At 54.8% G+C, this 25391-nt stretch overlaps 9 protein-coding genes across 9 annotated transcripts; 3 read left to right on the forward strand and 6 right to left on the reverse strand.

Annotated features, from left to right (window-relative positions):
* The first annotated feature begins 17 nt into the window (after positions 1–17).
* On the forward strand, positions 18–3377 carry BO82DRAFT_159402 (PSP1 family protein). The gene is made up of 3 exons (XM_025630243.1): positions 18–81; positions 268–2469; positions 2518–3377. Exons 2-3 carry the CDS (start codon positions 350–352, stop codon positions 3035–3037), a joined length of 2640 nt encoding a protein of 879 aa, XP_025488457.1. The 5' UTR covers positions 18–81; positions 268–349; the 3' UTR covers positions 3038–3377.
* Positions 3378–4612: 1235 nt separating this feature from the next.
* BO82DRAFT_159412 (uncharacterized protein) lies at positions 4613–5042 on the reverse strand. The gene has a single exon (XM_025630245.1). It carries the CDS (start codon positions 4879–4881, stop codon positions 4666–4668), a length of 216 nt encoding a protein of 71 aa, XP_025488458.1. The 5' UTR covers positions 4882–5042; the 3' UTR covers positions 4613–4665.
* On the reverse strand, positions 5043–6896 carry BO82DRAFT_159411 (RING-H2 finger protein). The gene is made up of 5 exons (XM_025630244.1): positions 6801–6896; positions 6651–6730; positions 6065–6575; positions 5205–6009; positions 5043–5142 (listed from the first exon to the last, which is right to left on the reverse strand). Exons 1-4 carry the CDS (start codon positions 6802–6804, stop codon positions 5267–5269), a joined length of 1338 nt encoding a protein of 445 aa, XP_025488459.1. The 5' UTR covers positions 6805–6896; the 3' UTR covers positions 5043–5142; positions 5205–5266.
* A 926-nt stretch (positions 6897–7822) lies between these two features.
* Positions 7823–10691, forward strand: BO82DRAFT_343091 (histone acetyltransferase NGG1). Its single transcript, XM_025633607.1, has 3 exons — positions 7823–8617; positions 8693–9153; positions 9206–10691. Exons 1-3 carry the CDS (start codon positions 8026–8028, stop codon positions 10268–10270), a joined length of 2118 nt encoding a protein of 705 aa, XP_025488460.1. The 5' UTR covers positions 7823–8025; the 3' UTR covers positions 10271–10691.
* Positions 10692–10919: 228 nt separating this feature from the next.
* On the reverse strand, positions 10920–14455 carry BO82DRAFT_377396 (nitrogen permease regulating protein NPR2; the record flags this gene model as incomplete). The annotated part of the gene is made up of 5 exons (XM_025637578.1): positions 10920–12158; positions 12220–12356; positions 12428–12856; positions 12909–12941; positions 13678–14455. 5 exons carry the CDS (start codon positions 14453–14455, stop codon positions 10920–10922), a joined length of 2616 nt encoding a protein of 871 aa, XP_025488461.1.
* Positions 14456–16354: 1899 nt separating this feature from the next.
* BO82DRAFT_386029 (putative DNA repair protein) lies at positions 16355–19435 on the forward strand (the record flags this gene model as incomplete). The annotated part of the gene is made up of 8 exons (XM_025638223.1): positions 16355–16382; positions 16438–16455; positions 16520–16653; positions 16708–16806; positions 16863–17016; positions 17071–17339; positions 17393–17971; positions 18024–19435. 8 exons carry the CDS (start codon positions 16355–16357, stop codon positions 19242–19244), a joined length of 2502 nt encoding a protein of 833 aa, XP_025488462.1. The 3' UTR covers positions 19245–19435.
* Positions 19436–19537: 102 nt separating this feature from the next.
* BO82DRAFT_435191 (urease Ure) lies at positions 19538–22856 on the reverse strand. The gene is made up of 6 exons (XM_025641006.1): positions 22654–22856; positions 22501–22587; positions 22394–22420; positions 20280–22334; positions 20168–20227; positions 19538–20117 (listed from the first exon to the last, which is right to left on the reverse strand). Exons 1-6 carry the CDS (start codon positions 22672–22674, stop codon positions 19857–19859), a joined length of 2511 nt encoding a protein of 836 aa, XP_025488463.1. The 5' UTR covers positions 22675–22856; the 3' UTR covers positions 19538–19856.
* On the reverse strand, positions 22619–23227 carry BO82DRAFT_159448 (uncharacterized protein). The gene has a single exon (XM_025630246.1). The coding sequence runs from the start codon at positions 23034–23036 to the stop codon at positions 22731–22733; it is 306 nt and encodes a 101-aa protein (XP_025488464.1). The 5' UTR covers positions 23037–23227; the 3' UTR covers positions 22619–22730.
* BO82DRAFT_357506 (HMG box protein) lies at positions 23107–25053 on the reverse strand. The gene is made up of 3 exons (XM_025636035.1): positions 24806–25053; positions 23944–24327; positions 23107–23874 (listed from the first exon to the last, which is right to left on the reverse strand). The coding sequence occupies exons 1-3, from the start codon at positions 24884–24886 to the stop codon at positions 23419–23421; spliced, it is 921 nt and encodes a 306-aa protein (XP_025488465.1). The 5' UTR covers positions 24887–25053; the 3' UTR covers positions 23107–23418.
* Positions 25054–25391: the final 338 nt, after the last annotated feature.

Raw genomic sequence — 25391 nt, forward strand, 5'->3', positions numbered from 1 at the left:
CTCGATTAGGGACATACCCCACACTTTTTCATTGCGGGGGCCAATATCCCTTGCTCCCTGACGTCAGTTTTATCAATTTTGGTAAGTTGCATTTGTTCGTATTCACTTGCACTCATGCTGTGAACGGTCGCTGCAAGTATTCAAATGACCTTCTGGTCTTTCTACCGATTTGTTCATTCAACTTCGTCTCATTCTATCCAATCCGAGCAGTCGAATTCTCTAAGCTCAGGCGATGTTGTTCCCTGCTAACAGAATTTCGATGCGCAGTGCTCGTCTCGTCCTGTTTCATTGCTCATCAGACGGCAGACAGTCTTTACGCCTCACACAGGCCTACGGAAAATAAGAAATCATGGCTGCACAATCGACCAAACCCACCCCTCAAACCCCTAAGTCGGTCGCCTCTCCAACGCCGACAAACAATGTCTCTGCTAGACTGGAGAAGACCCATCTCGGTGTTCGTCGCTCAACTCCAGACTCAGAAGCTCTCGCCTCTTCAGATGATGATGGTGATCACTCCCACAATATTATTGCGCCGACGACTGCTCCAACAGCGAAGCCTGCTCGCCGTACCTCTTGGCTGAATGAGGTTCCTGCTATTGCTCCTCGGAAAGCCTCCCTGACCGGCCTTCCTCTGTCTTCGGGCGCCTCCAACCCAAGCAGCCCAGCTACCGACCAAGCGGGATGGCCAAGCAGCACGAGTCCTGGGATTGGTAGCTCCATGGGCTGGAACAATGTTGGGAATAGTACCTTTGCCTGGGGCACTGGTATCTGGAATACCGAGTCTCGAAAGGAGCCACCGCCCCGCCTTACCGAGATCATCCCTTCGCCGACTATGTCTAATCCATCCACCGCCAGTAACTACTTCACGGAGGAGCTACTGAGCCCTACTCGTACAACCGCTGGAGAGGCTGCAATTCCGTTCTCGATTCCTCTCCATCCGACTCCCAAAACTTACCGCTCACAGTCATATTCCGTTGGCCAGTTGGACCCCGAATTTCTGAGTCTCATGGCTAATAAGGCCGCCTCTCCCTACTCTGGTGGACGAGCCCGCAATGGCGGTCAATACACCTCCCTCCAACACCGGTCGTCTCGTCCCAGCCTTCTTGGTGAGCTTGGCCATGATCCTGCTACTCTCGGACGTGTGCGCGAGGACGAAGATGACGAGACCGGAAGTCCGGATGGCTCGGACGGTAGCTTCAGCAATTATGCCGCCAACCAAGCCCGCACAATCGAACAGCTTTCGAGGGAGAACGCTCTCCTGCGTCAAGCCGCTGGCCAAATCGACAACTCTTTCAGAGACCGTGCCATGTCCACAACATCCGCGGCTAGTGGCTATGCGATCGGAAGTGGCATCCACAACTTGCATCGTATTCGCGGCAGTGTCCCGGAGGAGACGATCGGCGATCTTGCTGTGGAAGACCTGGACGAAGTTGGGGACATCCCTGGCTACAACAACCTCCATGGCGGTCCCCGCCGGAGAATGTCCGAACACTCGATCAACTTGGAGAAACAGTTCCCCAACTACGAGAATCGTGCTCTCGAAAACGTTCGTAAGGCTCATTGGCAAACCTCCCTCGGATTTGGTAGCTTTTCCGAAATCCCGCAGAGCCGACGCCATTCATTCGCGGATATACCTATTCGGCATGGGCCCATCTCGGGCGAGCCACAGGCAGCCCCGGGCACAAGATCCGGATTGGGAGACCGGGAAGAGGACTTTGATGGCCCCCTGTCTAATTTGCAAGGCCAGAACCGTGAGTATCCACATTTTCATGCGGCCCCTCGCCCCGAGGAGCATGAAATGGAGTCAGAGTATTTACGAGCTCGACGATTTGCAGAATCCTATTTCGCGCGCGACCAGGCTCTCCGCAGTGCCGAGGGGTCTTCGATGGCGACTTCCCTTCATCAAGCATACGCAATGCCGAACGCCTACGGACGCCATCAGCCGGGTCTTGCGCATCAGAATCAGCTTTTGTATATCGTCACATTCAAATGTCATCGGGCAGATGTTTTCTATATCCAGGAGGACACCGGACTTCAGGTGAAACCAGGCGACCTCGTCATCGTTGAAGCTGATCGTGGAACGGATCTTGGCACCATTCAACATGCCAATGTGTCGATGCAAAAAGCCCGGGAGCTCAAGCAACAGTATGCGGAAGAGCATTATAAGTGGTTGATGATGTTTTCTCGACAGGGCCAGAACGGTGCGGCAAGTGTGGTCAACCCCTCTGGAAGTGTGCCGGGCCTGAACAACAGAAGCGCCATCGGCGGGATGGGCCCCCATGGCTCGCATGGCATTCAAGACTCCACCGCCGACATCAAACCTAAGCTGATCAAGAGGCTCGCTCAAAACCACGAGATTTTGGCGCTTCGTGACAAGGAAGGGAACGAAGCCAAGGCCAAACGCGTCTGTCAGCAGAAAGTGGCAGAGCATCGGCTCAACATGGAGATCTTGGATGCTGAATTCCAGATGTAAGTCGACCCTGCCCAACACTGGACCCTTGATACTAATTCTCGCAGGGATTGGAAGAAGCTCACCTTCTATTACTTCGCCGATTCTTATATCAACTTCAACTCACTGGTGACCGATCTCTTCAAGATCTACAAAACTCGGATCTGGATGTCGGCCATCAACCCTGCCTCTTTTGTGACGCCTCCAAGTGCGGGTCTTCAGGCACCAAACCCTTTGGCTTACAGCCATGACACGCAGACAGATCGCTCGCACCAGCACGATGGTAGAATGTATGGCTCTGTCCGAGATGGCCACGATGCTGGGCGAGATGGCCAGCTAGGCATGCTACGCAGTGCGTACGCGGAGCCCTATCAATCTCTCGGCCCGTCCTCCCGGGCGCCAGAGTCCGGCCTCGGGGGACACGCGTCTCCGGACCCCTTCTCTCCTTACTCACCTAGCGGATATACTCCCTTGGACTCGGGATATGTCGACTACGCGGCAGGCACTGGCGCAAGCGCTGGATCCTCCCGTATGCACCCTCAAAATGAGTGGATGAGTCGATTCCAGGGCTTGTCGCTCAATTCTTGAAATTGCAACGCAACTCTCATGAGTCTAAATCGTGGATTTGTCGCAATACATTGAAGAACAATTTGCCACTGTGATATTGTGAATTTCACCATGGTCTTTGAGACCCAAATGTGCAATTCTGCATCGAGACCACCTTTTCGGGGTTGTCATGTACTCAACCTGGACTCTATGCTCGTTCCGATTTTTTTTTTCTTCATTTTTTCGCCAGTTCTATTCCCCTGTTTTTACACTCGTACACTCGTTTCCTGACGCGACTTTACAAGAGATAGAATCATGCGCAACGGATCAAAAGAAAGAATCATGACATATCGTTAGTGCGGATACTTAATAATAGACTCGGCCTTGATGACCTGACAGCACAGTGACTTGACACTCTTCTCTGGACTGGGGATAAAGACCATGATGTCAAGATATGCTGCTTAGGGTATTTTCCTCGTTCATTGTATTATTTCTGTTCCCACCCCCCTGCAACGTCAGCTTCTCCTGCTCGAAGACGCTTCTGCAAGTTGTCTTTGATACCAAACAGAAAGGATGCAAGGGAAGTTGACTTGTGCATGGAATGTTTCCTTTTTCTATTTCATATTCTATGTGATTTATGCTTTGTGGAGGCGTCTCTTTCTGCCGAGGGCTTCTGTTTCTGTGATTAGTTAGGCTCAGGGTACAAGGGGAGTTGCATTCATCATGTATGGGGAGGGAGATAAGAGATGAGGTTCTTCCCTTGGGTTAGACCATGATTCTTCGAAGACTTAAATTGACTGATGTTGTAATTATGTGCCTGGTAGTGCAGAAGTAAATCGTTGTGATGAGTCGAAGTATCTGGTTCGTTTGTATGTCCGTGATCTGTATGTAGCCTCTATGCAGTATAGTAACAAGAGCTGGAGATGCTCATTCGTGATAAGATAAAAAGCTTTCTGTTCGTTGACTGTCCTGCTCTTATGGCTGATTCCCTTCCAGACTCAAAAGTGCTCAAATGTAATCAGTGCGGTATGTATGTAGTTTGGAGCACACATTCTGAGCTGTGTCACACACACACACACATACACACCCATCGGCACAGCCTACAGCGCAACGTAATGTTCCCTGGCTGGATCGTGGACAGGTGACCTACCTCGCTGCAGAGACAATTTCTCAGGATGATTGGTATGCCGAGGAAAGATAGGATTGGTTCTAGAGTCTCTAGTAGGCGGAAGATTCCTGCTATGCCTCAAAGTCTAACACATCCAAACCACAGGGCATATTGTATCTTTCATGATGTCTGGTGCAATTGGAGTTGGATTCGGCTGCTTTGCTACTACTACCACTTAAGGCTTGGCTGCACCCCGGCGCGGTTACAGTCTTGTGGCCCCTCCATTCGCACCGTGTACTGTACTGTAATCCATCAATCCATCCGTCTTGAGCAACCATTGCGCGAACACAAGCCCTTCCGGCACTGCACCCGGTCCCTACACTTATCTCCACTCCGATCCGCAATCTCTAGCGGTTCTATCTCCATGCTCGGCTCAGCCAGTCCAATAGTGGAGTAGTCAACCTCTGAAAGGGTGAGCTCGCGGCGGTCTGCAACCACTACTATAGCTGGTCCAAATCTCCGGCGAGTCCCACTCTAGCTCCTGCACCACAGATGGTATGTGTTAGATTGTCAGACGGGGCGGAAACTCCTTGAGAGGGTTGGCGTAACAATCCTGGGACCTGGGACGTTGAAGCTGCCGCGTCACTGGTGTTGGTATACCCACGCCGTTGAATCCGCGCTCATGGTGCCTAAGCCCCGCAAGAGGCCGATGCGTACGTCGTAAGGAGAACGCTTGAAGCTCCTTCAAACAGAAAAACAGAATGAACAGCCTTGGCATAGTAAAGCCACTATCCCAGATATCAGGGCTCCGCTGTGCTTGTTGCCGAAACCATGGCAGAGGTTGAACTATTGGTTTGTTTCGTGGCGAAGCCTTGTCTCTCGCTCATAGATCTCTGTTCCTTATGGTGCGCGAAGTATCGTGATGAGCTTATGGATTGCACTGGTAGGCAATCGGAAGATTGGCGATACCAGATTGTCACATGCAAGTTTCAGTGCCATCAACTTCATACGACGTGATCCAATGATCGCGGAAGTCATGCTAAATGTTGTTCAGCCATTCATTGAACAAAGATGGAGTCAGAGCTTGTTTGAGCCCCAGACCTTTGCAATAAACCACGTCATTCATAGGACGTTGGAGGAAGGTTCTTGATCAACCCCACATCTCAATTTCTTGCCATCTGCACAAGAATATCTGGCGCAGGAAAGCGCTCAACTGGCAGTACACTCTTCTTGCAGAGTGGACACAGACTGCTGGACTGGGTCAATGCAGTGTCGATACAATCGGGGTGGAAGATATGTCCGCATGGTAGTTCTCGCACGGTGGACTCCCCCGGCACATAGTCGTCCAAACAGATCGCGCAGGTCGTCTGTGATCGGCTTAGTCGATGTTTGTGCCATCTGTCATTCACCCGCGGCGGGGAGTAAGTGCCGCTGCCATTTCTGGAGGAGTGAATAGATGCGGCTCTGTCTTCGACTTCCTTCAACCTGGCGGGTTCTGGTCTGAGTACGATTGTTTCTGAGGAGAATTGGGGTGGGGTGTCACGGTGGTCGGCTTTGACGTTGGCGACGATCGTTTCTGCAGATCCCATTGAGGCGGGATGAGCGTGCGAATGGGCTGTATCTATAGCAGGCCGTTCCTCGGGTTCGTGGTCATAATCAGCATTGGCCTCGATTCCATAAACATATATTGGCATTGCATCCAAATAATCCGGCGGGACTCGCAGCTGATGCATCCCCAGATGCTCCGGATCTATATCCCCGCTCTCCATGCGCCGTTGAAGGGTCTGTCGATGGCGCCTTTGTACAAGCTGGTAGAACACGAGCAGGACCACACTCAAGACGAGGATGGTTCCCAAGATAGCTAAAATGAAGCCCCAGAGACTAGGCATGGTTTGGCTTGTGCTTTCTGGTTTTTGAGATTAGGACCAATTACCCGAGACCATCCAGCAGGGACGACCCACCTATATCAATCACGGAAACCAACTGGTAATCGGACTGAAACCCACCGTCAGAGTCGTTCACAGTTCCGTACAACGATAGCCTCTCCATCAGAGTGACACCCGCCGGCCCGGGTATCGCATACACCGGATACTTGTTTGTGCTCTTCCAGTCGTCTTCATCCCCTAAGGACCATGTTGGATCTCTTGCCGGCGGTGGTTGAGCGTCATCGCTCTGGGGCTGAAAGAATACCAGCGCATCGGTTCCAGCATCTTGCGAGGCGTTGAGGAACGCTCGCGTGCAGTCAACGCTGATCCAGGGCGCCAGGCCGATCTTGCGGTTCCCAAGCGGGGTGATATCGTCGAGGCGGGTCACATTGGCAGGAACGTATGCAGCGGTGGCATTGTTGCACGCGTCGGCGGCATCGAGGCTCGGGACGAAGAGAAATCCTTCAATTGGGCCTCTGCCAGGGGCGCCTTTTCTCGACAGTGTCTGAACAGTATGATCGAGCTTTAAGGAGAACGCGGCGCTGTTCTGAGAGCATTTCGACGTCCATCAGTCTTTCCTCTCCTCCGTGGTTTCTCGGGATTGGGACAGAAAACAACCTACATTGACTGACGGTGTTGCGTTAGTTGCTTGCCCCGGATTGGCAAAGAAGACTTCCGTGAACGTGGTAAGTGATTTTGCAGCTATGGGCAAGTGAGTTAGCCGCAGCCCTTACTTAGGATGCATACCTTTTCCCGGTGCTGAGACACTTACTCATGATGAATGTGATCGCATGAGGGCCTACCGCCCACTCGAAGGGGAGATCTAGCGACTTAAAAGACAACCAGCACAGCCAACATGGTGTGCCGGGTTTGGCTAGGCGGGGCGTAGGAGGTTCGTATCCATGTTGGCCACTGGAAAAGAAAGAATGCAAGCAGTGTCCAGGCCGATAGCCAGGAGGAATGCTGACAGTAGGGCAACTGAGGGAAAATGGGTCGGATTTGCCCGTCAGTGACAGGATTGCAATGCTGCTGCGGAAATTACTGCATCGGACATGGAGCTGCAGTGCTGCAGAACTGCAGGGGCAAGTCATGCAGGGCTCCGAGGTTCTTGGGCTGTCTCAGCTCCTCAGCTCTGCGTGTGAATGTTCATTGCGGTTGTTTGGGTGACCTGGTTGCCGATCGGTCCTGTTTGCAGCAAACGTTTGCGGGAGGTTGCGGCTGAAATATGATGCAGACCATTATCGCACTGGGAGCGAGACTCATTCTGAGCACGATGCAAGCATCAATGGTAATGTCGCAACTTTGCTGGCAAGTTTGCAGCTACATCATAGATAGATTGATCTGTGCGGAGTACCACAGAGCGGTGCCTAGGTAGGCAAACCATGCAAACGCGAGAAACAGGCTTTTTGCCTACCTATTCGCCTTATTCTATACAGTTGATCCATGTCGAAGTACGGATGGAGGTAGCTGCATCCACTCTTGCAAATCAGCTTCGCTGGCATCTTTTAGTACAATGATATCTGGACACAACTTGTGAACAACATGAAGCTGCCGTTAGCTGCCAAGTGCTTACTGTACTACTAACGTATGTACTCTGTGTGTAAGTGATGAAGCACAACTAATCCTGAAGAGGAAAGGCTTTGATCCACTGTGATGGAGATCATCTTACTAGTCACGTGATGCAAACACCTCTGACTGACTAAGTCACAACACGTGATAACACATGGTTGCTTCCCCTCACGTGCTGTCACCTTCCCCAGGAACGATGGATGCTACAGGATAACTGGCACAGGTACAACAGACCAAGCCCACCTCGCCATAAACATCAAATAACCGCGAAACCCGATCGGCCAGCCCTCCCAATCGAGCGTCTACAGTACGACGCTTCAATACCCCGAGTGGAACATTATGGACCATTAGCCCGCCGACCTCGGACAGTTCTCATCTCATCTACCCCAGCTTTCCACTACCGACCTCCATAACCTCACCCTCCGAACATGCCCGCCGCCAGCAAAGGCAAGGGCAAGGGTCGCGACCGCGATCGTGATCGGGACCGTGACCGTGAGCGTGATCGCGAAGTGCGCCCATCGCGCAGTCGCAACACCACCCCCAGCTCCAGTTTCAGTGCTGGCCCAACCGCCGGCGGCCCCGTCCACAGTTATCTCGACAACGATGCCTCGAAGCTGATGATGAACGCCTCGATACAATATGGGGAGCTGTTGGAGCGCATGGGCGGGGTGGGGCCGATTCCCGATTCCAAGTCGCTGGAAATGTTGATGGAACACCTCAAGACGCTCAGTCAACTGGCTGAGACCCGGGGAGACGTGTGCAATGCCGGCATCCGGGAGCTGTCGCAGAAGCGCAAGGAAGTGGCGGATGAGCCCGAGCCAGGCGATCTCGAGGGCGGGGGCAGCCACCGACTGAAGATGAAGCGCGAAGCCGACGAAGAGGATGAAGAAAAGGTGTTCAAGGGCGGCAAGCTCAAGAAGAGAAAGGACCGAGGCAGCAGCTCCAAGGAGGATCGACCTCTAGCCCATGGAGCGCATGGCCTGGCGCGACAGGACGGCGCTGAGACGAAAGTCGAAGGAGGTGAGTCTTGGCCGTTCTTTCGCCTTTCCCCTCCCCCATTCCTGTCGCCACCAGCATCATCACTGACCTGACCAGCCGCGTCCCCAGCTTCCAAAAAGTCCAAGCACGCCGCCTCCGACGATGCCTCCCTCTCGCCCAAATCCCCCCGCGAGGCCGCCGAGGCCGCCAAGGGTTCCCAAGGCGAAGATTCCGATGAGGATTCCGATGACAGCTCGAGCTCGCACCAGCCTGAGCCCGCCCCGGCCGTGCCTCAGGTGCAGGTGTTCGGCCCCAACCCGCTGAAATTCGATGACCCGACCATTTATCACATTCGCGAGGTCACGCCGGATATGACCGATGAGGAGAAGAAGTTCATCTACAGCGTCAACCGCTTCCCTCGCAGCGATCTGAGCCACATGATGGCGGGGGTACCGCCCGACCGCGACTTCAGCAACTCCAAGCCCACGAACCAAGTCAGCGCCAATACATTCCTCGCCTACGTGGACCCGTACGTCCGCCCGATGACAGAAGAGGATATGGCATTCCTCAAGGAAAAGGTACATCCCCGCTCTCGCCCAGCGCCATGCAAACCATAACTAACAGTCCCAGGGCGACCGAGCAAGCCCTTTCATCATGCCCCGACGCGGCAAGAAACACTACGCGGAGACGTGGGCCGAAGAAGACGGGTTCGGCAATAGCGACCAAGCGAACGGCGACAAAGAGCGTCTTCCGCTGAACCAAGGCCGCGGAAACATCGACCAAGTCACGGACGAGACCGTCGAGACCGACAAAGTGTCCGTCGGCCCCCTCGTCAGCCGCCTCTACTCCCTCCTCCGCTACGAGCACCGCTCGAGTCCCGACGACACCAACACCGCCATTAACGGAGACGGCACGACGACCACGAGCGGCCTCAACGGCTTCGGCGACTCCATGGACCTCGACCACCCGTCACTGCCTCCCCCGCTCCCCAACGGCAGCGGCAGCGGCAGCGCCCCCGCCGACGCCGACGCCAACAACAACAACAAACCCCTCGCCTCCGCCACGGCCTTCCCGGACGCCTCGCCCAACGGCTTCAAGACCCCCGCCGCCAAGCTCGACCACGCCCAGCTCGACGAGCGCCTGAAGGCGGAGCTCCGGCACGTGGGGTTCCTGGGCGCCGACGACAACCCGGACTACGACGCGCACTACGACGACGACATCGCGCAGCGGCTGCGCCTGCTGCAGAGCGAGCTCAAGAAGCAGATGATCATCAACAGCGCGCGCAAGACCCGCCTCCTCGACATCGCCCGCGAGCGCATGGCCCACCAGGAGTACATGACTATCCACGACGACCTCGACTCTCAGGTCCAGCAGGCCTACCTCAAGCGCACCCGCACCCTGGGCAAGAGCAAGAAGGGCTCCCAGGCCAAGCACCGGCCCGGCGCGGGCGGCGGGGCTGGCGCCGCTGGCGCAGGCAGTCACGTCGCCAGCGCCGCCGGCGTCGGCCGCCCCGCCATCGGCGACGTCGCCCGCACCCTGATGGACCGCCGCAAGCGCTGGCGCGACTGCATCGGCCCCGTCTTCCGCGAGAGCAAGACCAGCGTGCCCGGCAGGGAGGAGACGGTCTTCGAGCCCGCCATGATGTCCGAGCTGGAGAAGGCTGAGCTAGAGGGCTGGGACGACGAACAGGAGTAGAAATTCCTTCTTCTTCTTCTTCTTCTTCTTCTTCTTCTTCTTCTTCTTCTTCTTCTTCCTCCTTTCGTTATCATGACCATAGGATTATGACGTCGGTGTATGCATGTTCGATGTATATCTTTTTTTTTCTTGACTATCTTGGGCTTCGCTGAGCGAATCATGGAGGGGATCTTATCAGATGACGCGATATTTGGGTTTTTTCCTTGTCATGGGGCTTGCAGCGAGTTTTACTTCCGGGATATTACGGGATGTCGGTTCGGGCGTTATGACATGATTACGCGGGTGAGGATCTTCTTTCTTTCTTGTCTACGGAGTATACATACAGTACATGGAACCTGTGGCTTACTGTACGTCAGTCATGTTGCTCACGAGGGCGTTTTAGCACTCTTCATTTGCTCTAATAAAAAAAATAATTCTCAAGGCCTGGTTACAGGAAGTAGGTACTGTACATGGGTTTAATCCTATCACAGCTTATCTTCAGCCTCGGGCGGGAACTACACTGAGTAATGCCCGTGGAGTGCAAACTGTCTATCATTTCGTAATCTCTACAGTATACGACGTAACATCTAAAACCACAGGGTATCAATCAATATAACCACCCAACCTCTTCATTGTCCCCCACGTGTTCAAATGACCCTGTTCAAGGCATCTACCGATGGATGATCAACACCTCCCCGGGGAACCGCTTCAACCGCGCCGTGAGCTCGCGCTCGCTGATCTCGAGCTCCGTGCAGATCTGATCGAAACAATGCATCCCGTCCAGATACTTGGAGAGCATATTGTCGTCGATCTCGTCCTCGTCCTCGTCGTCCTCGTTGTTGTCAAGCGTCACCACCGTCCCCGGGCGACTTCCGCTGTGCACGGAGGTCGAGTGCTGCTCCCGTCCTCCGTCTGCATGGTGTTGTTGTTGTTGTTGTTGTTGGCGGTGCTGCTGGTGCGAGTGCGGATGCGGGTGCTGGTTATGCTGGTTTTGCTGTACAATCGGCGCCGGTTCGTCGCCTGCGCTCGACGCGTACGGGGAATTCGTGCCCGTGCCGGGTCCGCGCGAGGAGGGGCCGCTGGAGATGGGGATCTGGAGCGTTCCCCCGCCTGCGGGGGTGATGGCCGGGTTTTGGTGGTGGTGGTTCTGGTGGTTCTGGTGGTAATGGTAGTTGTGGGAAAGGGCGGAGGCCTTGAGTGGTGGGGCGGGCTGGCCCGTTGCGATGGCGTATTTATGCACGCGGTAGATGAAGCCCTTGATGACGCCGAAGGTGATGAAGCGACGGATGTCGACGTGCGAGAGTTCGCGGCTGTGGTGGAGATACCATTGCTTGACGTTTTGGCCTTGTTTGAGGCTTGCGTACAGGGAGACCAGCCCGGCGCCGTCTACCACCGGGCGGCTGTCGTAGGGTCCGCGGGTTGAGGAGGTGCCAGGGTTGGGTTCGGAAGATACGGAGGTCGCGGCGGCGGCAGCTACTGCGGCCGGGCTGGCGGTGACGGTCACGCTGGATGAGGTGGCCATCACAGCGTTAGAGAGGAGGGTTGGGCTTGGAGTGCGGCTGGGCGCGGTCACACTGGCGCTGCTGGTGGTGAGCACGTCGCCTACTGGCGGCCAGACGGCGTCCGGGTCGGAGCCGGCGGCGAGGGCTGCGGACGCGGCAGTGACCGGCGAGGCAAAGGAGGTGTTGACATAACGTGCACATTCATGTTGCATGTCCTCGTCCATGGCGATGGTCGAGCTGAACTGCGCGGTAGGCGCATAAATCGCCGAGAAGGAGAAGATGTCGAGCAGAAACAGACACCCGTAGTATAGGAGGTGCCGGATGGCTCGACAGGTTAGGGAAAAGTCGGTATCGGCTAGGATTGAGATGATCCGTACACTGTTGACTCCGTTGATGTGGGGCACGATCTGGATGAACGATTAATCAGGGTTACGCGTTGCTGGGGGTGGTAAGGAAAATGCGACGTACGCGTTGCATGGTCAGATCCCAGTTCTCATCCATGAACGTCTGATAACGGACCGTGAACAAAGGGACCTGCCAGGCCTTGACTGGCGGAGGAGCCGGGTAGATTGGGAAAAGTTTGATGTTGAGTGTATTCAGCTCATCTGGAATCCCGTCAGCATCCCTCTATATAGCCGGAGTACGCATGAAGTGTAAAGCGCGGGGCAAGAAATACCAATAGGGATCATGCATTCGCAGTAGTTGTTCAGGTCTTCCATCAAAGTCTCGCACAAGCTGTATACCTTGCCTTCGCCAGATTTGGAATGATCTCTGGACAAGAATCCATTCTGTTCCTCCAATCCGTGCATCAGATCCGCGAGCTTCTGCACAACGCTCTTGTAGGTGCTGAAATCCTCCTCTTCCGCCAGCACCACACAGAAGTTGAAGATGAACTCGTTGCGGTCATACCGGAGCGACTTCATACAGATCGGGTATCCCAAAATACGATAGCCATTGGTGCAAACCTGAATCAGGTTTCCGCAAAGTTCTTGCCGAGGGATCACGAAGAAGGAGATGTCAGAGAAGGTCAGGAAGGGGGGCTGCGAGGGCGCAGCGGCGGAGGGAACGATAGCACCGTCTGGAACCTGGTGAACAACCTTAGGACCTAATCAAAATCAGTCGTTGCTAGCAAGTGTAACTTCAAAAGGCTAACGTACCCTCTTGGGTATCGAATTTGCTGTAGAAGATGGCTTTGATCATGATGACGGTGGGTGCGGGGAGAACAAGGGGCGGGAGGATGAGGAGTTAGTATCGGCTAAGAAGCAGAGATTATACAGAAAGTCAACCCATTCTGCATAGATATCCAAGCGCCTTTCAACCAGCGCGGGCCCCAAAGAAGTGGGCGAAGAACGACATTGATGAAGAGTTGGGGAAAGGAAGGAGGATGAGGTGCAAGAGAACTTTGGGTGTCGCAGGGAGTCGCGGGGAACTTCAGGCGCGGCGCGGAGAACCTTTCCGCCCGATGGACTACAACACTACAATAGAGTCACTTGGGTCGCCTCCTGTCTATCGATTATCGTGTATATTGTAATTAAGCTATGATCCTCGACAACCAAATAAGTATCTATGCCCAACATAAGTAGCAGGTTGGTCGGGTATTAGACATTGTTGAGGGACAGATTCACACCAAGAAGAAAAAACCAAGGAGATCTATGAACAACCAGTCAATAGAAATATCACGCTTAAAGACGCCAGTCCACCGGAGCGCTGAAAATGCATCGATCAGAAAAGCCAGGCCCATTCGCTAATCCGAAAAACAAAAAGAACATCATCTAAGAATTTCTTCCTCTGGCGGCATACTTCTCTTCTAACGAGCAGCTCGGGAGGGTGCCTGGCCTCCTGCTCGTCGAGAAGCGAGCAAAGTGGATGGCGATGGTAGGGTGAAAGGCTCTGATAGGGAGCTGGAGGGACGAATGCCTGCTCGACCCATGTGAGGCATCGAGGATGGTATGTCGTATAGGTATCCCAAAGGCTGGCCCATTCGGATTGCATTCACCACGTCAGTATAGCTTCCCCGTTCGCCAGCTTCCTTCAACCATTGTTCCCAATCTTCGTCTAGTGGTACGTTGGCACCTTGTTCGCGCGCAGCGCTTGCGGCCAGTAGACGATGGTTCAGCTCCACCCCGCAGCTTTCCATTTCATCCTCGCTGTAATCTTCCTCGACGGTTTCTTCGAGGATACAGTCGATGCCGCGGTCATCAATGACGTCGCTTGGGGTGCGTACTTCTGGGGTTGGCATCTCTGCCCTGCGTTCCGGTTCTTTGGCGGGTTCCGGGCCGTCCTCGTAGTGCACTTCGACGGACGGAAGAGGAGAAGGGGATGCAGGTCGGATACTGTCTGCAGTTGTATCGCGTACCTTCACGCCCTCCTCGATCTCATATCGCTCCCGGGCTGACTTGGTTCCCTCCCAGCGGCAGAGGGATGAGATCTCTGCCTCTGTCAGGCCCAACTCATCGAAGGCCCTGAACAGTCTGCGGTGCCAGGGGAAACGGCTGAGCCTCATCCGGTGAGGGCCATGTGAGTAGTCTAGTCCCGGATATTGAGCTTCGATGCAGTCGAGCGATCCATAGAAAGTCGACGTTTCAACGCGAACTTCAGGGACCAAGTTCCGGGTGATATGAGCTGAGAATGTTGCCGGATCGCTCGCACGCGGCCGTGGGAACAGTGCGCTGTGCACGATTTGAGCCAGCGATGGTTTGTGCATAGTGAAGATGATTGATGAAATTCAATTCGGGCCAAGTCGTTAAGGCGGAAGGTTGAGGATAAGTGGCGAAGATGGGGTTGGAGGTCAAGGTGTAAGAAGCAAGCAGCGAGGGAGAGATGCGGTGAAGGATGGGAGACGTAGGAGAGTGTATAAAGAAGATGATCCTAAGGACAGATATGGGGTAACAAAAGTGCACGGATACTGGGGTGAGATGAGGAGAACAAAGAATGAGGGCAAGAAGGGGGAATGCTCAGACGGTGAGGAAGATACCAGAGATGTATCTGGTTGCGGAAGGGGGTAGCCGGAGATTGTCGATCAACAATAGTAGTGGTCGGAATGAGCGATCGATGATGGGCTAGAAAGCCTAGAATAGGAGACAGGAGGTGCGTGGACGCAGCCCGACTTGGTCAAGGTTTCAGCCAACGCTCCGTACTCATACAGTCTCTAATAAGGGAGAACAATGCAAGCCGGCATGTCTCTCCGGGATAATCGCATGGAATCCCTACCGTATATACACGTGGAATTGGAGGTGTTGCAGTCGAGGCGTTGTCGAGGTATGAATGAAGAACAATGGAAGACGCGATCCGAGAGCCCGGTTGATGAGGTGAGGAACGGAGTCAACTCTCTTCTCCCTCCCTTCCCTTTCCCTTCTATGATCTGTCGGAGATATTCCCAAATGGAAAGGGAGCGATTCTTCTTGGAGGCGAATAATAATGTGACGTACCACCCGACGCCTTGGCTTCAGGTACGGTACCGTTAGAACTAGAAGCCTAATCCGTCCCGCTTGTCGATCAGAAACGATGGGGAATCGGGCCCATTCTAGTGGAATGCGGTCTAATTCAAGGCTACCCAGATTCGGGCGAGGAGAAGCAGCGGAGAAGGAAGTCTGACGGTGATCACAGGAGGACAAAAGGAAGAGAAATTCACGAGGAGGAGTGCCTGTGTGATCTGGGTTGACCTTTTTATACTTATCGGCCGTTCAACTCTGAATCAGTCGGCTGACTCTGGGATCGACGAAACCACGCAGGCAAATGACCAGCGCATCGCATCGGAGACCGACAGCGTGGAGTCGTAGCCAACCTGAATCGATGACAACAGGTCGATCCATCACCGTAACTGTGTAAGACACTCTGGCCGCCTCACGTCGGTGGTGGTGGTGGTGGTGGTGGTGGTGGTGGTGATGATGGCATGGCATGGCATGGCATGGCACACCAGCCCTGCGTTGGCGGGCGGGTCCGTTCTGGCACTCATTCGCGTCGCCCGCTCGCCTCACACAGGTTCAACAGTTCAACATCTCAACTGCAAGGCCACTTGGACTGCCTGGGTCCATGTAGGTACTCGAATCGAGAAGGATTCTGGGCCAGCGTCATGGCTTTTTGTTTTTGCGTTTGTCTTTTTTTCGTATTCCTCTCTTTGAAATATCTCCTTTCTCGTTTCCGTTTGGCGGGTGGATTGAGACAATCGACGGGCCAGACAATGTCCGAAAGGGTAAAAATTGGGCCCGGGGCCAAAAAGGCGGTATGATCTGGACTACCGTAACTATGGAGTACAGCAGATGCTGATGCTGATGCTGATGAAGGGTTATTGCAGCAGAGCCAACGAGTTGGCGCCTTCAGGTAGGTAAGGCAGTAATAATAGTAAGCAATAGTAATGCGTCAAGTGCAGCAGCATTCTTTTTCCTCTTTCCTTTCCTAGGAATTCCCATCCATTTCCCATCCACGAAACGCCCAGTCACGTTACCACCCGTCATACTTGCTTCTTTCTCTGCCTTTTCGTTTTCTCCTCTTTCCCCCTAGTCTCTCTGCAGCACAGACTCAAGTAACTCCCCCTTCATCCATATAAAATGCTCATTATACTTTAGCATGAACCCATCCGATCTTCAGGAGGATAGTAAAGATCATGTCTACCTTTGATGGAATTGTCCAAGGTTCGTGGTGTACACCACACAATAGATTAATATGGGCATATCTGATGACGAGTAGAATTTCCCTATATACAAAGTAAATCATCTTGCAACCAACTTTCTCTTCAATGAATAGCCTTGATGCTGATGGTCATTGCCAGTCGATTACTTCCGCAAGAGCCCAGACAGACCTCCCCCGCTGGTCTGCTTCCTGAGCCATGTGCATAGTGACCACCTGCAGGGACTCGAGTCCTTCCGAGCGCCCTTCATCTACTGCTCAGCAGCCACACGCGAGGTGATTAGACCTGTTTGAAGGCCCCATTGGCGCAGTATCTTATGGCATGGTCAGCTACTCCTACGGATTGAAAAGTATCCGCATCGGATGAACTTCAGCAAAGGCATCCTCGAATCGCGCAGACTGCACTACAAGCACCTGTCCAAGCTTCTGGTATTTTCGCTCGACTAGCCCTATCCTGCCCTAGACTGCTGACTCGCTTGAGCAAGAGGCCTATCCCACTGAACACGCCAACGGAGATTGACCTGACCCCACGGCTGTCCATCAGGGTCACCCTCCTCGATGCGAACCATTGCACCGGTGCAGTGATGTTTCTGATCGAGGGCGATGGGAAGGCCATCCTGTACACTGGTGATATCCGAGGTGTGTCGGTCCTTTCCTTGGGAACTCTCCTCGGTTCCTGACATTGCGATGTAGCTGAACCCTGGTGGGTCAACAGCATCATCCGGTATCCGATCTTGGTTCCCTACACGTTAGGGACCAAGCAGCTGGACAAGATCTACCTCGACACCACCTTCGCCCGTCCATCCCGCATCTGTCGCGTGTTCCCGTCGAAAGTGGAAGGCCTGGCCGAATTGCTGCGCAAGGTCGAAGCCTACCCCGAGAATACGATGTTCTACTTCCGTGCATGGACCATGGGGTACGAAGAGGTCTGGATGACTCTTGCTGCGGCGCTTCGATCCAAGGTACTTTGGTCTATCCGTAGCATCAGGACTGCTCATGATGCTAACCTCATAAGGTTCACGTCGATCGATACCAGATGGACTTGTATAGGTCTCTCGCTTCGTCGCGGGTTGAAGGGGGCATCAACGAGGTCCCCTCGCTCTGTGGGTTTGAACTAGGAAACCGTTACGTTCCAGGCTGTCTGAGCGAGGACGAGCGCGCTCGAATACATAGCTGCGAGCCCGGCGTGCAGTGTTCGGTAGCGAGATCCAAGGACACCGTTTACATTATCCCGGTGGTCAATCGGACCAAGGACGGCTCCGAAATGCCCGAGTTGGGGGCTGGGGGAGGAGGGGGTGATCTGTATCAGATTCACGAGCTCGAGCTGCCCGACAAGTCTGCCTTGGAGCAGCTGGAGAAGCTTTGTTTCGAGCGGATCCATGACACCCAGGCACTATCGCACACTAGACAGGCTCTTATCGAGGCCTTCGAGTCGAAAAGACAGGTGCTTCCATTGGACAGCTTTGGATTGAAGGACGCAGATGAGATGCCTCTGGAGAAGTTGGTCAAGATGCTCGGCCGGGGTCGTGCTGAGGAAACACAATTGCTGGGTGACGAGCATCCTCCGGAAGGCGAGGCGCCTCCCAAAGTCATCGTAAGTAAGATCCCTATAGCGCCGCTTTTGCATTCACTAACAATGAAGCCAGCGCTTCCCCTACTCCCGACACTCCTCGTATTCGGAATTGTGTGATCTAGTTGCCGCGTTCAAACCGAAAGACATCCACCCTTGCACCGTCGACCCGGTGACCTGGACCGAAGATATCTCGATGCAGAACCTCTTCGGCCACCTCTGTTCCGGCACCGAGTTTGCTCACGACCAGGTGATGCGCGACATGATTTCCAATGACGAGGAACTGGTCCATCGAAGGAAACGGTCCAGGCAAGCAGTTCCCTCGGTGACCCCACAATCAAGCCAACAGTCATCCGGCATGACACTCGACACCCAGCAGTCCGAAGCACGCGAGAAGCCACCACCCTCACCGTCACTGCCACCTCCTCCGCGTCCACCACGCAAGAATATTCCGACACTCTCCTCGTCAACGCCTTCCACAGAGGACCTCAACCTCCCATCCTCCTTCGCGACGATCAACGAAACCACCTACAATCCCACCACTCCCTTCCCCAACCCAAGCCCCACTGCAACCACCACGCCATCCCAAGCCCCCATCATCCCCCCCGCAACACCCCAAACGGCCCGAATCCACCGCAACACAATCCGACAAGCATGGACCTTCCTCCACGCCATGCCCGACTCCCAACGCGAAGCCTACAATCTGAGCTCCCTTCCATCGTCGTGGCCGATGATGACCCACGAGCAGGCCTCCGATGATGTAGCCGACCACGACCTCTCCCATTCATCAACCCAGCTAGACCCGCTACTCGAAGACAACAACAAAACCATCCCCGCGTCCCCAGACACAGACACAGGCACAGGCACAACTCCCCCAGCACCAGAGCCCCAACAAACCCGAGACAACCACACTCTCCCCGCCCCGGGCAACACCACACCCTCACCCACCACCACCCATTCCCAGACAAACCCCGACCCCACCTCTTCCCCAGAGGAAGAAGAAGAAGAAGACGAAACCCTAATCGACGACCTCCTCACCTCGCCTTCACCCTCACCATCCCCATCCCCCTCCTCAGCCAGCTCCACCTCCAACCGCCCCCACAGAAGCGATAACCAACCTCCCACGAAACGCCACCGGAGCCACCGACCCTCCACCACCAACCGCCGCACACAGACCCGGACCCAACGCGAGGACGCCTACCGCGCCGCGCAGGCGGACAGCTACGAGGCGTGGGCGACGGCCGTGGCGCTGATGTCGACGGGGAATAATCATTCGGAGGTTGAGATGGAGCTTTAACCTCCGACCTTCTCCTATCATTTATGGAAAGGGGGTGGGTTTAGCTTTGCGCGAGATTAACAGGGAAGAATGGTTTGCGGTGTTGGGGAGGTTGGGATGTTGTGATGGATGTTGTTTCCCTTGTTGGGTCAGAATGTAAGATAAGTTGGGGTAGGGATTGGTTTTGGGACTGTAATGTAATTACTTCGTGGATGGCCTCCTGATGTTATCATTGATAAGCCTAACGGAAGGAAAAGAACAAGAGTGATTGATCTCGGGCTGTCGTTGACATTACCTGACCTACCTCCCCTCCTACCTCGGGTATCTACACCATTCCGAGATCGAAAGCCACCCACCCACCCACAAGCAACTCCTAAATAAGCCTCGCCTCCAGCTTTATAATAAGTAAATAGCCCTCCTCCCCTCAGGCCAAAAAGTCTGTACACAAGAATGACAAAAAAAGGCTAGTCTGTATATCACCCATAAGAAAAAGACAAGCAAAAATAAGAGAACCCAAAAGGTATCACTGCATCATCAAAGGAAACTCGTCACACGACTACTAGGTATAATCCTACCCCACCCCTTTTCTTTCTTTATTTCCATCATCCTCACCTTCCACATAACCGGACTACATCAGTAAACAAAGTAATCCTGCGTCAGCGGCAGAGTCTCCGCCGGTTCCGCGTCACAGAGCATCCCGTCGGCTTCGACGCGGTAGCTCTCGGGATCGACCTTCATCTTCGGCATGATGTCGTTGAACTTCATGTCCGCCTTGCCGATGTTGCGGCAGTTCTTGACGGCCGCGATCCGCTTCTGGAGACCGTAGGTCTGGACGACGCCGGCGTCGATGGAGGCCTGCGAGACGAACATGATCGAGGTGCTGGGGACCATAGCCTGATGGGGGTTATTAGCTTACTATCACACGGTTAGGAAGAAAAGCTTACCCCAAATTGAGGACGCATGATCACGGGTTGCACGGTGGGGATGGAAGCGTTGGGGTCGCCCTAGGATTGTTGTCAGTTTGGCTGATGATTTAAACATGCAAGAGGAACCTACCATCTTGGACATCACGATCATTCCACTCTTCAGCACCTGTGCAGGCTTGGTGCCGAACGAGCTGGGCGACCACAGCACCAAGTCCGCGATCTTGCCCACCTCGATGCTGCCGATCATGTGCGCCATACCCTGCGCGATGGCCGGGTTGATCGTGTACTTGCTGACGTAGCGCTTGACGCGGAAGTTGTCGGCCCCCGTGCCCTCGTCCTCGGGCAGGAACCCACGCTGCGCCTTATTCTTGTGCGCCGTGTTCCATGTCCGCAGGATCACCTCGCCGCAGCGGCCCATGGCCTGCGAGTCGGAGGACATCATGCTGATGGCCCCGAGATCGTGAAGCACATCCTCGGCGGCGATCGTCTCCGCGCGGATCCGGCTCTCCGCGAAGGCGACGTCCTCCGCGATGTTCTTGGACAGGTGGTGGCACACCATCAGCATGTCGAGGTGCTCGTCCAGGGTGTTCATGGTGAATGGGCGGGTCGGGTTGGTGCTACTGGGGAGGACATTGGGGTGCTCCACCACCGAGATGATGTCGGGGGCGTGGCCGCCGCCCGCTCCCTCTGTGTGGTAGGTGTGTATCGTGCGGTTCTTGAAGGCTTCAATCGTCTGCTCAACAAAGCCGGACTCGTTCAGTGTGTCGGTGTGGATCATGCACTGCACATCGTACTCATCGCACAGCTCGAGACATTTATCGATCGCAGCGGGCGTAGAGCCCCAGTCCTCGTGTAGCTTCAATCCCGCAGCACCCGCCTTGATCTGTTCCTCAATGCTCACTCCACCGCAGTCGTTACCCTTACCCGTGATACCGATGTTCATCGGGATGCGATCGCACGCCTGGATCATTTGGCGCATGTGCGTGGGTCCAGGGGTGCAGGTGGTGGCATTGGATCCGGTCGAGGGACCCGTACCTCCACCCAGGAATGTCGTGATGCCAGAAGCCAATGCCTCGTCCGCCTGTTGAGGGCAGATGAAATGAATGTGCGTATCGAAACCACCAGCAGTCACGATCTTGTTCTCTCCAGCAATCACATCTGTCGAAGAGCCAATAACCATACCCGGCGTAACGCCATCCATGATGTCCGGGTTTCCAGCTTTGCCGATGCCAACGATAATCCCTTCCCTGATACCAATATCGGCCTTGAAGATGCCAGTCCAGTCAATGATCAACGCGTTCGTAATAACCGTATCCAGACACTCCGCGGTGGACTTGTCCGAAGACTGGCCCATCCCATCCCGAATCACCTTGCCACCACCGAACGTGCACTCGTCTCCGTAAGTCGTGTAGTCCTTTTCAACGCGTACCCAGAGGTTGGTCAACCCCAAGCGCACCAAATCTCCAGTCGTGGGGCCGAACATGCGCACATACACCTCCCGCTCCATGGAGAAGGGCGTAACAAGCGCGGCGTCCGCCGTAGGTTCGGAAACATGAGCGAATCCGTCTGCCTGCAAGCGCATCATAATCTCTTCGGCACGGCTGAGATCCACCTTGCCGGAAGCCAGACAGTTTCCGCCCCGGATGATCTGGTGGCCCCCGATCTCCACGAGCGTGACGACCTTGGTGTCACCCGGCTCGAACCGCACGGACGTGCCAGCGGGGATGTCCAGCCGGTATCCATACGCGCGGAGGCGGTCAAAGTGCAGCTGCGGGTTCGTTTCGATAAAATGATAATGGGAGCCGACCTGGATGGGCCTGTCACCCTTGCTCATGACCTTGAGCTTGATGCGCTTCCTTCCTTGGTTGAGCGCGATGCGACTGTTCGGGACCGGCACAATGGCTCCGGGCATGCTCTCGGGCGTATAGTTGGCGGGGTCCGGGTCCGGGAACGCGTCGGCCGGCGGAATGGGGAGAAAGCTTCCGTAGAGCGCCTTTTCCAGATCCCCGTCGTCGCTGCTGATCGGGTGGTGCACAGTCACAAGGTACGTGCCCGTCGGGAAGGTTCCCTCGACTTGCAGTTCGACCAGGGTCGAGACGACCGAGGGAAGGACGTGCCGGCGACCCAGCATGGTCTTGCCGATGGACATGAGATCGGCCACGGAATACTCTCCATCACGGATCAACTGCGCAAGCATGAGGGTAAGTCACGGGAAAGGTAGCAAGCCTCAAGGGAATGAGTTACCTCCTGCAGGTTGGATGAAATCAAGGCCTGAAGATATGCGATTAGCCGCTTCTCCTCGTCAATCGAGGGTCAACTCTGCACAGGAGCAGTTCTTTTATGCAACGTACCGAAGCTTCCGCATGGTTGAGTCGCACGCCACGTGCGAGACGGCGCTGAGCCAGGAATCCCAACTGAGAGATGACGAGCTTGTCAAGCTAGAGAGGCGCGATACTGATCAGCTTGGGTATAGACTTTGGGAGAAGATAAGATGGGGCACAGACCTCCTTTGGTACCAAATGCATGGTTGACAGCGGCGGGCAGTGGGCTCTTGTCTACCTAATATAGTCGCAGCGCCCCTTCACGGCGACAGAAATGGCAAGGCAAACAGTAGCCAAGAATTACCCCGTGGGTACAAGAGAGAGGGCGAGAGCTTTCGACTGGGGACTCTACGCAGATGGGCCACCACGAGGGGGGGAAATTCCAGGTTAAGAACGAGAAATAATGTGGGGAACGAGAGATGAGCTGCCGATAAGCGGCGGGCAAGGAAAGTCGAAGCTGGAGCTGATAAGCCAGCGGATGACCTATCGCAGCGGCGCGTCTGCCGAGTGACTAACGCTTTCCAGTCAAGCTGTGGATTCCATCGGCAGTCACCGGCCACTGCCATTTATCACGTTCATAAGAAGCTCTTATAAATTCTCAAAGCTAACAGAAATAGAAAAAAAAAAAAAAAAGGATTTCAGGAAGTAAAAAAATATGATTCAAACTGAAAGGGAAAGAAAAAGACAAACACACCCACTAATAACCCCACCCGTCAATCCGCAGACTCCGTTGACATCAGGCCCGCAAAACAAACCCAGCAGCAACAGCAACAGCAACAGCAACAGCATCAGCAACAGCAACAGCATCAGCAACAGCATTCCATAAGAGAGCGCATCAATCCAGAAATAGATCCAATCCCCATATGCTACATGCAGCATTCAGATCAAACATCTCATCCCATATACATGGTCATCGTCCCGATATAAACAGATCCCTCGGGACCGAATTTACTCCTCATTACCAACCTCGCTCTTGCGCTTCTTCTTGGTGCGCTTAGCTTCTGCGCTCGCGGTCTTGCGAGCCGAGGCGGGGGGTTGCTCATCTTGCGTCTCCTTCTCTTTCCGGGCAGAGGTACGCTTCTTCTTCTCGGGAGACTCCTTCTTGGCGCTGGGGGTCGCGGTCTCCTTGGTCAGAGAAGGCTTGCCTTCGCTGCGGCGGCGCTTACCGCTGCGCGGCGGAGTGGGCTCCCGAACAGGCTCCGGCGAGGACTCTTCTTCCTCTTCCTCTTCCCCTTCCTCCTCCTCTTCCTCCTCTTCCGACTCATCCGAGGGCTCACCGGTCTCCATGCCTTGGTGCAGCTGGTTTTCAGCCTTGAGGTCATCCTCATAGGGCAGTCCAGCCTTGTACGCCACTACCTTTTTCCTGTACTCAGCCAGGTTATCCGCGTAAAGTTTCTTCCAGATCTGTCCCGCAATATTAGTCTAGTCCTCTCGGGGGAATCGATAGTAAATGGCAGACGGGCAGCAACATACCTCCTTCTCGGATTCTTCCATCTCGGCCCAGCGGCGGGTACCCTCGTCCGAGACCTCCTTAGGCTTCGCGTTGGGACCCAAGTCCTTAGCGATGACGGAGCGGTTGTGTTGCATGTAGAGGAAGAAGGGGGTCAGGGCGCGCTTGGGAGCGTTCGGGTCCGGAGGAGCGCGCTTGCGCTTCTTCTTCCCATCCGTGTCCGCGTTCGCGCCAGGGCTCGTGCCGCGAGCACCAGAGCCATAGAGAGCGCCGGTAATGCCGCTGGTGAGGTGGCTCAGGTCAAGCAGAGGAACGGGATCCCGGCCCAGGACAGTGTTGGCATGGTTGATGTAAGCTTCCTGCACGGTGGTGACCGCTTTGGCCAGTTGCGCGAGGCTGGCGATGACCTAGGAGATTGTTAGATTAATGCTGAATCAAAGACATGTTTGCAATAGGGCGCCATTGAACGAGTGACGATTGGGGGTGGGCGGGTCAATGGGGGAGGTGAAGCTTGCGGTGAAGGAGGGATGCGATGCGCCGGGGCGGGGCGCATCGGGCCGTGGCAAGCAAGCATTACCAATGCCAAACAAAGCAGGAGGCGGTGGCGCGCAAAGTCAGAGGAGGGCTGAGGAGCCTAGGCAGGGTACAAGCCCACTGATGAATGGATGGCTGGTGTAACAAAATGAAATTCGAATCAAGCAGGCCTTCCCGACTCTCGACTTTGCATCAGGAAAGCGCCGCGTTGTTTACTGACGCGTAGGCGATGGTTGAGAGGAGCGCGGCGGCCCAAGTCGCCCGGGTTTGGGGGCAGCCGGGAGGAGCGCCCACCGCTCACCAGGCAATCAAAACAACAAAAAGATGAAAGAGATCAGCAAGGAAACTTACATTATCACGAGTGCGCGTGAAATCATCTACATTGACAGTGATAGTGGCATCACTGGCCTTGGAATCCTCCTTGGGCGACATGATGCGACAAACGGGTGGTGGCGAATACCGCGACTTCTGAACGTTTGGAGGAGGGGGGGTTGGGAGGACAGGTGGAGAGATGTGCAGTTTTGGGGGGTGGTGGTGGGAGGGGGAAGAGTGGGAAGAAAGGAAAGAAAGTGTGGGAAGAGAGACGGGAGGGTGGGAAGGGAAGGAAAAAGAAGGAAGAAAATTCGCTAGCGGAGTCCCGAGCTTAGCGGGAAGACTCCCTTCTAAATAGTGATGGGCCGATGGCCCGGGGACGGGGGGGGACCGGTGGACGCTGGCAGTGGTCGCTGCTTTGGGCTTAGGAGACACCAACTTTCGAGTCTGCTCTGGCCGAGCGCTGAAAGTCCTTTTCTTCAGGGCTGGGGGGGCTGAGCACCCTGAGCACCCTGAGCACCCTGAGCACCCTTCACCCTAGCAGTCTTTAGGGGAGGGGGGGGAAGTAAGCAGCGGGAGCCGCCGTCCTCCCCAACTCCCCTAAACACTTGTAAACAACTTACCA

Source organism: Aspergillus uvarum (assembly GCF_003184745.1).
Source record: "Aspergillus uvarum CBS 121591 unplaced genomic scaffold BO82scaffold_58, whole genome shotgun sequence".
Taxonomy (NCBI): Eukaryota; Fungi; Ascomycota; class Eurotiomycetes; order Eurotiales; family Aspergillaceae; genus Aspergillus; species Aspergillus uvarum.